Source organism: Ictidomys tridecemlineatus, chromosome 8 (assembly GCF_052094955.1).
Source record: "Ictidomys tridecemlineatus isolate mIctTri1 chromosome 8, mIctTri1.hap1, whole genome shotgun sequence".
Classification (NCBI taxonomy): Eukaryota; Metazoa; Chordata; class Mammalia; order Rodentia; family Sciuridae; genus Ictidomys; species Ictidomys tridecemlineatus.
In genome coordinates this window covers 119,123,111-119,136,918 of record NC_135484.1, presented here as the reverse complement: position 1 = coordinate 119,136,918, position 13,808 = coordinate 119,123,111, and the positions used below count along the sequence as shown (strand labels likewise).

Sequence of the window (13,808 nt, the reverse complement as noted above, 5' to 3'; positions counted from 1 at the left end):
ATATGGGGATGGCTGTTGATAGAGATCAGAGGAACCTATATGTAGTGTCCAAGTGAGAGTTTGGGGTAAAGAAAAATGGAGTCTGGTTGGGCACAATGGCACATGCCTATAAGCCCAGCAGCAAAGAAGGCTGAGGTAAGAGGATCATGAGTTCAAAGCCAGCCTCAGCAACAGTGAGGCACTAAGCAACTCAGTGAGACCCTATCTCTAAATAAAATACAAAATAGTGCTGGACATGTGGCTCAATGATTGAGTGCCCCTGAGTTCAATCCCCCGTACCCGCCCCCCAAAAAATAATAATGGAGTGTGGGGCCCCAAGCCCTGACTGGCTGGACAGGGTGACTCAGGGTCCTGGGAGTGGGTAAGGGTCAGTGACCCACTCCACCCTTTTCTCAGGGGGCTGAGTCATGGGCTCAAGGATACCAGATTTTTCCAGTCTTTCTTCAGCCAAGCCCTCCCTTACTTTCCACCTCTTGCCTCAGGGTTGGGATTGGAAGAAGAAGGATGGGCAAACTGAGTGCCAGTGGGGATTATTCATCACCATCATGCAGTTGAGGAAGCCAATGTCCATGGCCACATGGCTGGAGAGGGCTGAAGTTGGAATCTGAACACAGGTCGGCCCAAAGCCTACTTCTTAATCCTTCAGCAGCAGTTTATGAATGAAGGTAATAGTGCATATGAAATGCTCACAATTGTGTTTAGCACACAGTAGGGACTTTCTTTTGGTGTTATGGTTGCTATGCCCAGGCTGAAGAGAGAATATATTTCCTGGGAAGGCCATGCTGTCAACTCTGGGCTCTCAAATAAGAGGCAGCTCTGGAAAGGGCAGGAGGCAGGGCCAGGGGCTTGCTTACCTGTGGTGCCATCAGCAGAGAGGGGGCCCAGCCGCTTCCTGCCTGCCAGGCCATACAGTAGGAACTTGTATTTCCTATTTGGCTCCAGGCTGGGGATGGTAACCTTACGCTGGTCTGCGGCCACAGGAACCACCTGGGGCTGCCCATCCCTGTCCTTGTACTGGATCACAAAGGAGTCAAATTCGCCTTCAGGGACCGTCCACGAGAGGCCCATGGAGTCAGGGGTCACATCTGTCACTGTCAGCTCTCCCAGGCGGGGAGAGGGTTTCTTGTCTGGGACTGGAAAAGAGAGGGAGCTGTATGGAGAGTGATGGCCACAGAGATGGAAGCAGAGAGACTGCTGGGTGTGTGTGTGTGCTATGTTCTATGGTTATGGAGGACATGAGGGAGCAAATGGACCAGGAATAGGTATAAAAGCACTGCAAAAAAAAAAAAAAAGTCAGCAAAGAAACTAAGGGTCTCCTGGAGTGGGATGTAAGCAGGGTAGGGATAAGGATGGGAATGGGATGGGGGAAGAGAAGCTCAGGGTCTGGATTTCAATAAACCTGATAAATAAATGGGTCCTGAGGTCCTAAGGTCTGGAGTGTGAGGCACAGAAATATGAAATCCCAACAGTCACCACAAGGGGGCGGAGCAGGCCACAAGCTCCAGAGACAAAGGTGGCCTCTGTCCTGCACTCACGGGTCTTGGCATCCACAGAGACTGGGCCATGGCGCTTCCCATCCAGGAGTCCAAAGAGCAAGAACCTGTACTTGCGGGCCGGGTCCAGACCCGAGACAGTAACCTCACGGAGGTCTCTATTCACGGGAACTGCCTGGAGCTGCCCCTGTGCATCCTTGTACTGGACCAGGAAGGAGTCAAAGGGACCCTGGGCCACGGTCCATGAGAGGTGCACAGTGTCCAAGGTCACAGCTGCCACAGCCAGGTCCCCAAGGTGGGGCTCCACAGGAGTCTGGGTAGGGAGGGAGGCTGGAAGAGAGCAGAAGAGGCTGAGGATAGAGGCAGGAACTGCTCAAGGGAGACTTTCCCCATAAACTCTTCCCTGTATCCCAGGCTTTGCTGTAAGCAGTTCACACCTGAGAGTGCACCTAACTTCCAACAAAGTGCTAATAAAATTACCACCCCATACTGCAGGATCTGAGGCCACAGGGGTTAAGAAAAGCTTGCAAAATCAGTTAGTACACTTGGAGGCAGATTCAAATCTATACAGTCCAAACCTGGAGCACATTTGGAGTCAATAAAATATCCAGTCATGGAACCTGAGGGTGCAGTTAATGAGAAATAGAGTGACTTAGAAGTTCTGGATAATGGTGGGAGGAGGGAAGCCACAATAAATGGGGCATGGACCACATGCCCATTTCACCACAAATGAAGTGATAAATAATATTCAATTCAAGGACAAGCAACATCATTAGTAATATTTAAGAAAATAGGAACCAAGAGGTCCAGTGTTGATATCCAAAAAAGAAAAAAGAAAAAGACAGAGGGACCCCAGAGTGAAGGGCCCGCCCCTTACTTACAGGTCACCCCGACAGCAGATGCAGGACCCACGCGGTGGCCCTGGTGGAGTCCATACAGGTGCATCTTGTACTTGCGTCCAGGCTCCAGGTCCCCCACAGTGGCCTCTCTCTCCTCTCCTCCAACTCGTACCACCTGGGGCTGCCCATCCCTGTCCTTGTACTGGATGGTGAAGGAGTCAAAGTGGCCCTGGGGCACAGTCCAGGAGAGGCTCAGGGAGTCAGGGGAGGCGCCTGTCACTGTCAGCTCCCCCAGGAGTGGCTCCTCAGTGGACTCTGGGGCCTCTGTGCTGGGTTCTGTGGGCGTGGGGGTCTCCTCCACCTCTGTGGGGCTGGGGGTCTCCTCCACTGCAGCTGAGAAGGAGAGACAGAGAAGGTGAAGCAGGTTCTCTAGGAGATGCATTCAGGTCTTGGGGAGAAAGAGAGAGAAGCCATGGCCACCACTGGGGGTACTGAGGTCAGTTTAGACAAGTCCAAGTTCATCCTTGGGGCTGAGAGGCCCTGCTCAGCTGCATGCCCAAGCTCAAGGTCAGCTGGATGGAACTGGGGGCAGCTCCCAGGACAGCACAAGTCCCTGTGGTCCTTCCCTGCCCAGAACAACTGTTCCTTGCTCAGCTGTTACCCAAGAGTTAGAGTCAACCTCCCACTGGGTCCCACCCTGGGGCTCCCAGCATCTACTCACTTGTCACCCCAATGACAGAGACGGGGCCTGTGCGCTGGCCACTGTGGAAGCCATACAGGTGCATCTTGTACTTGTGGTCTGGCTCCAGCCCTGAGATGGTGACCTCGTCCTCATGTCCTGGCACCCGCACCACCTTGGGCTGCCCGTCCCCATTCTTGTACTGGACCAGGAAATGGTCAAACTGTCCTTCAGGGACTGTCCAGGAGAGGCTCAGGGAGTCAGGGGTAGAATCTGTCACAGTCAGCTGCCCTAGGCGTGGCCTGAGAGGAGGCTCGGGGGTTGTGGTGGGTGTTACTTGCGTGGTCATTGCTTCATCCTCTGCAGAGGGACACACACACATACAGGGACAGTGAGATCTCCTCAGCTGTCTTAGTTCAGCAACCAAAGCAGCACTTACAACAAATAAAGCACCAAGGAGCAGAGTGATGCTGTCCAAGGCACCACTGACATGTCCCCCCTTCCTGCTCCTTCCACATCCCCGTTCCTAGCCCTCACCCACCATCTATCAACTGCTACCATCTATCAACACCCACATAACTTCTCCTTCCTCCAGCACCTGCCTCTTGAGAAGGGCCCACTTGGTCACTGTACACTGGGCCTCCCTCCACTGGGGTCTCCTGGCTGCCTCCTCATCTGCCTGGATCAGGTCTTTGCTCCCAAAGAGCCTCAGAACACTCCACCCAAGCCAGAAACTGGGGAGTGCCCTGGACCTGTCCCTCTCCCAGCTGCCATCACACGAGTGGCTCAGACTGTCCCAGACTCCTTCCTAAGTTCCTCTAGCTGCAGGCCCTGGGGTGGCCACTGTCTCTTCTCACTTGGATTGTTTCCTCCCTACTCCCCTTCCTGACTCTGGGCTCACCTGCACTCGCCATATTTAACATGGCCTGAGCTTGGTATGTTCACATCAGATGCCAACATTCGGCAGAGAACTGGGCAACCATACCCCTCAGGCCTCCTAAGCTTCTCCCATCTCTCCACCCACACCTCAGGGCCATCCCTGTACCTTGAAGACATCTTACAAAATACTCTCTTGTGTGCCATGCTCTCTCTATCCTCATGGTCTCTGCACCAGTTGGGACATTTACCTGATACCCACTTTCTAAAGCTGTTGCCAGGCTAATGCCTGATAAGTTTCAGCTCCCTGTAGGCATGTTAGCTTGGGATTCCCTGCCTCATTCAGACTCATCCCCCTCTACTGTACTTTCTGGCTTTCTGCCTGTCACCCTGAATGTGAGCCCAACAAAAATGTGAACTTGTATATGTATCTTTCAAAACTTTACCCTGAGAGAGAAAAAAGCAGCAATGTGAGCTAACAATGTGAGCTGCCCACTCTCTCAGCTGACCTTGCTTGCTCAAAGCTGGCTTGGCACAGCTCAGTCCTGTGTGGTCCAGTTGAGCATAGATAGTTTCATGGGTCATCCACATAGACATCTGTCACCAGAATAGCTTAAAAACAGAGCCAGCCTGGAATCATGTCTCCACACACAAACTTGAACATTCACCAAACCACAGACATGACCCAACAGCCCCATCCAGCTAATCTGAGTGATGGCTGCTGATAGAGTCCCAGCTTTGGCCTCCCTCTAGAGACCTCCCCACAGATAAGACTTGGCAAGATTCCCAGTGATAAAGTTGAGCCCTCTTCCTGACAGTATCCAATTTGGAGCCAAACCTGCCTCCTAGTCTCTCACAAGTCACCTAACACTTAGCATGTATCCTAAACCATTTCTTTCCCAACACTCTTACAAAATGACTCACTATCCTGCTCCACAAGCAGCATAAATTCATTCATGCATCACAGGTGAATGAACTCCACAATGCCTGGATAAGGGCATGAAATTCACTGTGGAATAAACAGTATACCCATAGACCAAAGGTCTGTCAGTATCCTACAATGGGATTACAGGTGCACAGAGAAGATGCTGTGCCCCTTTACCTTCCCTCTTTCTTCATGGCTTCCAGGAAACTCCACAGAGGTGGAGCCTCTCTGAGGAATCAGGGATGCAAGCAAAATTCTCAGCAATGAATTGCAAGGGACAATCACATTGCTCTGTTGTGAGGAGGTATACCAAGGCACCAGAGGCAACAAACCTTGATAGGAATACAGAATATCAGGCTCCAGCCCCAACCTGATGAATACAAATCTTCAGATGCACAAGGCACTCAGATATGAACAAGCAGCATTGCTGCTGGGAAAGTTTTGTTTTTGTAAAGCTGGTGGAGAATCAAACAACTTCCAACACTGCTCTGCTCTGCCCTGCCCCTCCCCACTTTCACTCACCAGTGACACCAACAGTGGACATGGGACCCACACGGTGGCCCTGGTGGAGTCCATACAGGTGCATCTTGTACTTGCGTCCAGGCTCCAGGTCCCCCACAGTGGCCTCTCTCTCTTCTCCTCCAACTCGTACCACCTGGGGCCGCCCATCCCTGTCCTTGTACTGGATGGTGAAGGAGTCAAACTGGCCCTGGGGCACAGTCCAGGAGAGGCTCAGGGAGTCAGGGGAGGCACCTGTCACTGTCAGCTCCCCCAGGAGTGGCTCCTCAGTGGACTCTGGGGCCTCTGTGCTGGGTTCTGTGGGGCTGGGGGCTGAAGGGAAGAGAGAGAGAGGGTGAAGCAGGTTTCCTGGGAAGTGTCCTCAGGTCAAGGGCAGCTGGGTGGAAATGGGGGCAGTTCCAACACAGCACAAGTCCCTGTGGTCCTTCCCTGCCCAGGACAAATGTTCCCTGCTCAGCTGTTATCCAAGAGTTAGAGTCAACCTCCCACTGGGTCCCACCCTGGGGCTCCCAGCATCTACTCACTTGTCACCCCAATGACAGAGATGGGGCCTGTGCGCTGGCCACTGTGGAAGCCATACAGGTGCATCTTGTACTTGTGGTCTGGCTCCAGCCCTGAGATGGTGACCTCGTCCTCATGTCCTGGCACCCGCACCACCTTGGGCTGCCCGTCCCCATTCTTGTACTGGACCAGGAAATGGTCAAACTGTCCTTCAGGGACTGTCCAGGAGAGGCTCAGGGAGTCAGGGGTAGAATCTGTCACAGTCAGCTGCCCTAGGCGTGGCCTGAGAGGAGGCTCGGGGGTTGTGGTGGGTGTTACTTGCGTGGTCATTGCTTCATCCTCTGCAGAGGGACACACACACATACAGGGACAGTGAGATCTCCTCAGCTGTCTTAGTTCAGCAACCAAAGCAGCACTTACAACAAATAAAGCACCAAGGAGCAGAGTGATGCTGTCCAAGGCACCACTGACATGTCCCCCCTTCCTGCTCCTTCCACATCCCCGTTCCTAGCCCTCACTCACCATCTACCAACTGCTACCATCTATCAACACCCACATAACTTTTCCTCCCTCTAGCACCTGCCTCTTGAGAAGGGCCCACTTGGTCACTGTACCCTGGGCCTCCCTCCACTGAGGTCTCCTGGCTACCTCCTCATCCGCCTGGATCAGGTATTTGCTCCCAAAGAACCTCAGAACACTCCTCCCAAGCCAGAAACTGGAGAGTGCCCTGAACCTGTCCCTCTCCCAGCTGCCATCAGACTTAGAGTGTCCCTCCCAGCCTCTTTCCTAATTCCTCCTTGCTGCCTCACTCCCCTTCCTCCAGTTGCAGGGCTCTAGAGTGGCACTGTCTCCTGTCACTAGGATTACTACCTCCCTACTGGCTTCTCTACCTCAAAGCTCACACCAGGTCTTGGCTGTTCCTGGTATTTGGGGACATGCTGGCTTAGGAGTCCCTGCCTGGTCTTGGCCTGTCCTCAAGGCTTCCCTATCACAAAATCATCTCCTTGCTGTACTTTCTTGTTTATGGCCTGCCTCCTCACTGCTCCCCATTACTCAGGAATTTGTCAGTCAGTCTGCCATTTTCAAGGTCTCATCCAACCTCCTCAGGGCCTGGATCCTGCCACCCACAGGTTTGGTGATCTATTGGAGACATAAGTCTGATGATACCTAAACCATGAAGTTTTGGGGTGTACAGTGAAGGAGATGCCCTGGGTACCTGCCCCCTTTCCTCATGGCCCCCAGTCAACTAACTTCACTAGAGACCCAAGAGAAATCTCCACAAGATTCCTCTGAAAGGAATCAGGGATGCAAGCAGAATTCTGAGCAAAAATTCCAAGAGAAGATCTTATCACTTTGTTTTGAGGAATTTGCTACTCAAGGGCTGACCCAGAGACCTACAATGTCAGCATCAGGAGCACTGCTCTAGTCTGTATCTTGAATGTTCCCCAATGGCCCGCATATCAAAGAATTGGTCCTCAGGGTGGTGACACTAGAAGGTAGAACCTTTAAGAGATGGTCCCTGGCTGTGGGGTGTCCTCATGTCATCGGGTGTGCCCTTGAAGGGGATACTGGTGCCCCAGCCATTCCTTTCTCTGTTTTGCTTCCTGGCCATCAGGTAAGAGGTTTTGCATTGCCATTCTCTCCCACCATGATCTGCTGACCCACCTCAGAACTAAAAACAATGGGCGAACTGAATGTAGACTAGAACATCCAAAACTGTGAGCCAAAATAATCTTTTCTCTTTGTAACTTGATTATCTCTGGTACTTGTTGTAATAGCAAAAATCTAACAAGTATCTTTTTTTTTTTTTCCTTCTGGAAATGGGGATTGATCCCAGGGGTGCTCTACCTTTTCGATATCTCCTGGCGTTTTTAAAAAATATATTTTTGATGTTGATGGACCTTTATTTTATTAATATATTTAGATCCAGTGCTGAAAAGTCGAACCCATAGCCTCACACATGCTAAGCAAGTGCTCTACCACTGAGCCACAAATCCAGCCCCTCTCCCAGCCTTTTCTGTTTTTTATCTTGAGATAGGGTCTGGATAAGTTGCCCAAGCTGGACTGGAACTTGTGATCCTCCTGCCTCAGTCTCCAAAACAGAATGGCTGGGATTAGAGACATGCACTATAGCACTCAGTTCTAATACAAGGACTTTGATAGAAATGCAGAATATCAGGCTCCATCACCAACCTGATGAATACAAATCTGCCTTTCAACAAGATGAACAGGCTTTAACAAGCAGCATTCCCGCAGGAATATTTTGTTTTTGTGAAGCTGGTGGAGAATCAAACAACTTCCAGCACTGCTCTTCCCTGTCCTGCCCCATCCTACACTCACTCACCTGTCATTCCCACAGTGGACATGGGGCCCACACGGCGGCCCTGATGGAGGCCATACAGGTGCATCTTGTACTTGCGTCCAGGTTCCAGGTCCCCCACAGTGGCCTCTCTCTCCTCTCCTCCAACATGCATCACCTGGGGCCGCCCATCCCTGTCCTTGTACTGGATGGTGAAGGAGTCAAAGTGGCCCTGGGGCACAGTCCAGGAGAGGCTCAGGGAGTCAGGGGAGGAGCCTGTCACTGTCAGCTCCCCCAGGAGTGGCTCTTCAGTGGGCTCTGGGGCCTCCATGCTGGATTCTGTGGGGCTGGGGGCTGAAGGTAAGAGAGAGAAAGGGTGAGGCAGGTTTCTTGGGAAGTGTCCTCAGGTCTTGGGGAGAAGAAGGGAGCCACAGCCACCATTGGGGGAACTGAGGTCGGTTTAGATAAGCCCAAGTTCATCCTTGGGGCTGGGAGGTCCTGCTCAATTGACAAGCATGCCCAAGCTCAAGATCAGCTGGGTGGAACTGGGGGCAGCTCCCAGCACAGCACAAGTTCCTATGGCCCTTCCCTTTCCAGAAGGAGACAGAGGTCAACTCCTGGGGAGGCAAAAAGAGGCCATAGCCTTAGCCAAGATCAGGCCTGTGGTTACTGACCAAGCCTCTGCCACTGTTCCCTGCTCAGCTGTTACCCAAGAGTGAGAGTCAACATCCCAGTGGGTCCCACCCTGGGGCTCCCAGCATCTACTCACTTGTCACCCCAGTGACAGAGATGGGGCCTGTGCGCTGGCCACTGTGGAAGCCATACAGGTGCATCTTGTACTTGTGGTCTGGCTCCAGCCCTGAGATCGTGACCTCGTCCTCATGTCCTGGCACCCGCACCACCTTGGGCTGCCCGTCCCCATTCTTGTACTGGACCAGGAAGTGGTCAAACTGTCCTTCAGGGATTGTCCAGGAGAGGCTCAGGGAGTCAGGGGTAGAATCTGTCACAGTCAGCTGCCCTAGGCGTGGCCTGAGAGGAGGCTCGGGGGTTGTGGTGGGTGTTACTTGCGTGGTCATTGCTTCATCCTCTGCAGAGGGACACACACACATACAGGGACAGTGAGATCTCCTCAGCCGTCTTAGTTCAGCAACCAAAGCAGCACTTACAACATATAAAGCACCAAGGAGCAGAGTGATGCTGTCCAAGGCACCACTGACATGTCCCCCTTCCTGCTCCTTCCACATCCCCGTTCCTAGCCCTCACTCACCATCTATCAACACCCACATAACTTCTCCTCCCTCCAGCACCTGCCTCTTGAGAAGGGCCCACTTGGTCACTGTACCCTGGGCCTCCCTCCACTGAGGTCTCCTGGCTACCTCCTCATCCGCCTGGATCAGGTCTTTGCTCCCAAAGAACCTCAGAACATTCCTCCCAAGCCAGAAACTGGAGAGTGCCATGAACCTGTCCCTCTCCCAGCTGCCATCAGACTTAGAGAGTGTCCCTCCCAGCCTCTTTCCTATTCCTCCTTGCTGCCTCACTCCCCTTCCTCCAGTTGCAGGGCTCTAGAGTGGCACTGTCTCCTGTCACCAGGATTACTACCTCCCTACTGGCTTCTCTACCTCAAAGCTCACACCAGGTCTTGGCTGTTCCTGGTATTTGGGGACATGCTGGCTTAGGAGTCCCTGCCTGGTCCTGGCCTGTCCTCAAGGCTTCTCTATCACAAAATCATCTCCTTGCTGTACTTTCTTGTTTATGGCCTGCTTCCCCACTGCTCCCCATTACTCAGGAATTTGTCAGTCAGTCTGCCATTTTCAAGGTCTCATCCAACCTCCTCAGGGCCTGGATCCTGCCACCCACAGGTTTGGTGATCTATTGGAGACATAAGTCTGATGATACCTGAACCATGAAGTTTTGGGGTGTACAGTGAAGGAGATGCCCTGGGTACCTGCCCTCTTTCCTCATGGCCCCCAGTCAACTAACTTCACTAGAGACCCAAGAGAAATCTCCACAAGATTCCTCAGAAAGGAATCAGGGATGCAAGCAGAATTCTGAGCAAAAATTCCAAGAGAAGATCTTATCACTTTGTTTTGAGGAATTTGCTACTCAAGGGCTGACCCAGAGACCTACAATGTCAGCATCAGGAGCACTGCTCTAGTCTGTATCTTGAATGTTCCCCAATGGCCCGCATATCAAAGAATTGGTCCTCAGGGTGGTGACACTAGAAGGTAGAACCTTTAAGAGATGGTCCCTGGCTGTGGGGTGTCCTCATGTCATCGGGTGTGCCCTTGAAGGGGATACTGGTGCCCCAGCCATTCCTTTCTCTGTTTTGCTTCCTGGCCATCAGGTAAGAGGTTTTGCACTGCCATCCTCTCCCACCATGATCTGCTGACCCACCTCAGAACTAAAAACAATGGGCGAACTGAATGTAGACTAGAACATCCAAAACTGTGAGCCAAAATAATCTTTTCTCTTTGTAACTTGATTATCTCTGGTACTTGTTGTAGTAGCAAAAATCTAACAAGTATCTTTTTTTTCCCTTTCTGGAAATGGGGATTGATCCCAGGGGTGCTCTACCTTTTCGATATCTCCTGGCGTTTTTAAAAAATATATTTTTGATGTTGATGGACCTTTATTTTATTAATATATTTAGATCCAGTGCTGAAAAGTCGAACCCATAGCCTCACACATGCTAAGCAAATGCTCTACCACTGAGCCACAAATCCAGCCCCTCTCCCAGCCTTTTCTGTTTTTTATCTTGAGATAGGGTCTGGATAAGTTGCCCAAGCTGGACTGGAACTTGTGATCCTCCTGCCTCAGTCTCCAAAACAGAATGGCTGGGATTAGAGACATGCACTATAGCACTCAGTTCTAATACAAGGACTTTGATAGAAATGCAGAATATCAGGCTCCATCACCAACCTGATGAATACAAATCTGCCTTTCAACAAGATGAACAGGCTTTAACAAGCAGCATTCCCGCAGGAATATTTTGTTTTTGTGAAGCTGGTGGAGAATCAAACAACTTCCAGCACTGCTCTTCCCTGTCCTGCCCCATCCTACACTCACTCACCAGTCATTCCCACAGTGGACATGGGGCCCACACGGTGGCCCTGGTGGAGCCCATACAGGTGCATCTTGTACTTGTGTCCAGGCTCCAAGTCCTCAACAGTGGCTTCTCTCTCCTCTCCTCCAACATGTACCACCTGAGGCCGCCCATCCCTGTCTTTGTACTGGATGGTGAAGGAGTCAAAATGTCCCTGGGTCACAATCCATGAGAGGCTCAGGGAGTCAGGGGAGGAGCCTGTCACTGTCAGTTCCCCCAGGAGTGGCTCCTCGGTGGGTTCTGGAGCTTCCATGCTGGGTTCTGTGGGGCTGGGAGTCTCCTCCACAACCTTCCGTGGGGCTAAAGAAGAGACAGAAGCAAAGGTGACTTACTTCACTAGTGTCATTGATACATATGGAGAAGTACATCCAGGAGATATGCTTCTCAAGTCAAAGGCTCAGAGGCTTGGGTAGCCTTTGGTATTAGCCATCCAGTCATTCATAGTTGGAGGGAGCTGAGCCAGCCCCCACGCCGGTCCTGTCCTGTTGGCAGTGGTGCATGGTTACAAATTTTCAGAAAACAAATGGGACATAGGTGTCAGGAGCCAAAATAGTACTCATTTCCTTTGACCCAATAATCCCATCCTGGGCATCTGTCCTAAGAAAATTATTAAAAGCAGGAAAAAGTTATAGCATGGAAGAATTCATAATGGGATTATTCATGGCAGCAAAATGTGTCAGGAAACCAAATGACCTGGAAAAGATGATTAATTTTGGTACAGAGCTTTCACCACAAAGCATCAAATAACCATTAAAATGATGATTAATAAAGGTTGTGTAGCTGCCAGGTAAATGATTACAATGTAACTGTGTACAAAAAATTAAGAGCCAAAATTTAAATGAATATTCTTGACTGCAACTTCAAAACACATACTTGTATGCAAAATGCAGAAAGGGAATATGTGTTATACACATAGTTTTTGGTTTGTTTGGAGGGGGGGCTCATGCATGCTAGGCAAATGCTCACACTGTTATTTACAGCAGTTATTGGGTAAAAGGTAGGATTATGAGTTTTTTCCTATTTTTCCATAATGCTGCTACAGTTCTTTTCACTATAAAAATGTAGATTTAGAAAGAAATTCTGCTTGAGTATGGTAACGCATGCCTATAACCCCAGCTACTAGGGAGGATGACGCAGCAGGATGGCAACAACTTAGGAAGACCCTGTCTCAGAATGAAAACTAAAAAGGTCTGGGGATGTAGCTCAGTGGTAAAGCACCCTAGATTCAAAAGAAAAAATATTAAAAGATAAATTTTGTATTATAAAAAGTAATAATTGAGGGCTGAGGTTGTGGCTCAGTGGTAGAGCACTTGCCTTGAATGTGTGAGGCACTGGGTTCAATTCTCAGCACCACATAAATAAAACACAAAGGTCCATCCTAAAATAAATAAATAAATAAATAAAATGGACCTTTGTGTTTATAAAAAAATGCCTAGAGAAAGAAAAAGAAATGCCCTCATTTAAGAAAATTTGGACAATGCAGAAAAGAATAAAATAGAAAAATAAAACATGCTGGAACACTCCATTCTGTCTAACAAATCATATACCCATGGGATGTATTTCTTCCAGTCTTCTTGCCCTGACTGCTATTTTCGAATAGCTGTGATTAGCATCTTTACAAAAATTTGGGCCTCTGTGTTTTCAATGGAACATAATAAAGTCATTGTTTTATGTAAAACATTTTCAATAGCAGTATAATAGCTCATTTTAAAGCTATTCACTAAGTTATTCAGTCATCCCAATGTGGCTTGATGTTGGGTTGTTTCTTTTGTGTGTGTGTGTATGTAGTTATAACAAAGAATCCCATAATTAAGATGGAAAGAAAAAAAATTCTGGTAAATCCAGCTTGGCCTGTGCCTGACACATATCACTGTTGGAGGTGGCAAAGGCTGCCTGTCAGAGAGAGCCCACAACAAAGTGAAAATGGCTGAAAGTGAGCAAAGGTCAAACCAATAGGTATAGGCCATGGACAAGGATAATGGAGGAAGGACATGAGAGGAAGGCCAAGGCTCCGGCCCACAGGAGTTGTTGAAAAAATCCAACAGTCAAACAGATATCCACAGGGAAAGAAAGATAACCCCTCAGTCCCTTCCTCACTTACCGGTCATTCCCAAAGTAGACACGGGGCCCACACGGCGGCCCTGATGGAGGCCATACAGGTGCATCTTGTACTTGCGTCCAGGCTCCAGGTCCCCCACAGTGGCCTCTCTCTCCTCTCCTCCAACACGCACCACCTGGGGCCGCCCATCCCTGCCCTTGTACTGGATGGTGAAAGAGTCAAACTGGCCCTGGGGCACAGTCCAGGAGAGGCTCAGGGAGTCAGGGGAGGAGCCTGTCACTGTCAGCTCCCCCGGGAGTGGCTCCTCAGTGGGCTCTGGGGCGTCCGTGCTGGGTTCTGTGGGCCTGGGGGTCTCCTCCACCTCTGTGGGGCTGGGGGTTTCCTCCTCTGCAGCTGAGAAGGAGAAAGAGAAAGGGTGAGGCAGGCTTCCTGGGAAGTGTCTCAGGTCTTGGGGAGAAGAAGGGAGGAGCCACAGCCACCACTGAGGGTACTGAGGTCGGTTTAGATAGGCCCAA

General features: G+C 50.5%; 1 protein-coding gene across 13 annotated transcripts in view; it reads right to left on the bottom strand.

Annotated features, from left to right (window-relative positions):
* Tnxb (tenascin XB) overlaps nucleotides 1-13,808 on the bottom strand; it is a 65,424-nt gene that overhangs the window by 5,845 nt on the left and 45,771 nt on the right. For 10 of the 13 annotated variants that reach the window (XM_078020258.1, XM_078020249.1, XM_078020248.1 and 7 more), the window contains 10 exons: nucleotides 13,336-13,686; nucleotides 11,202-11,534; nucleotides 8,901-9,218; nucleotides 8,177-8,485; nucleotides 5,856-6,173; nucleotides 5,335-5,643; nucleotides 3,054-3,371; nucleotides 2,375-2,725; nucleotides 1,536-1,823; nucleotides 855-1,133 (listed from right to left, as the gene is read on the bottom strand). In XM_078020258.1, coding sequence (XP_077876384.1) covers nucleotides 855-1,133; nucleotides 1,536-1,823; nucleotides 2,375-2,725; nucleotides 3,054-3,371; nucleotides 5,335-5,643; nucleotides 5,856-6,173; nucleotides 8,177-8,485; nucleotides 8,901-9,218; nucleotides 11,202-11,534; nucleotides 13,336-13,686 — 3,174 coding nt within the window. The remainder of the gene's footprint in view (nucleotides 1-854; nucleotides 1,134-1,535; nucleotides 1,824-2,374; nucleotides 2,726-3,053; nucleotides 3,372-5,334; nucleotides 5,644-5,855; nucleotides 6,174-8,176; nucleotides 8,486-8,900; nucleotides 9,219-11,201; nucleotides 11,535-13,335; nucleotides 13,687-13,808) is intronic. The other 3 variants (XM_078020254.1, XM_078020257.1, XM_078020256.1) reach the window with 2 other exon arrangements.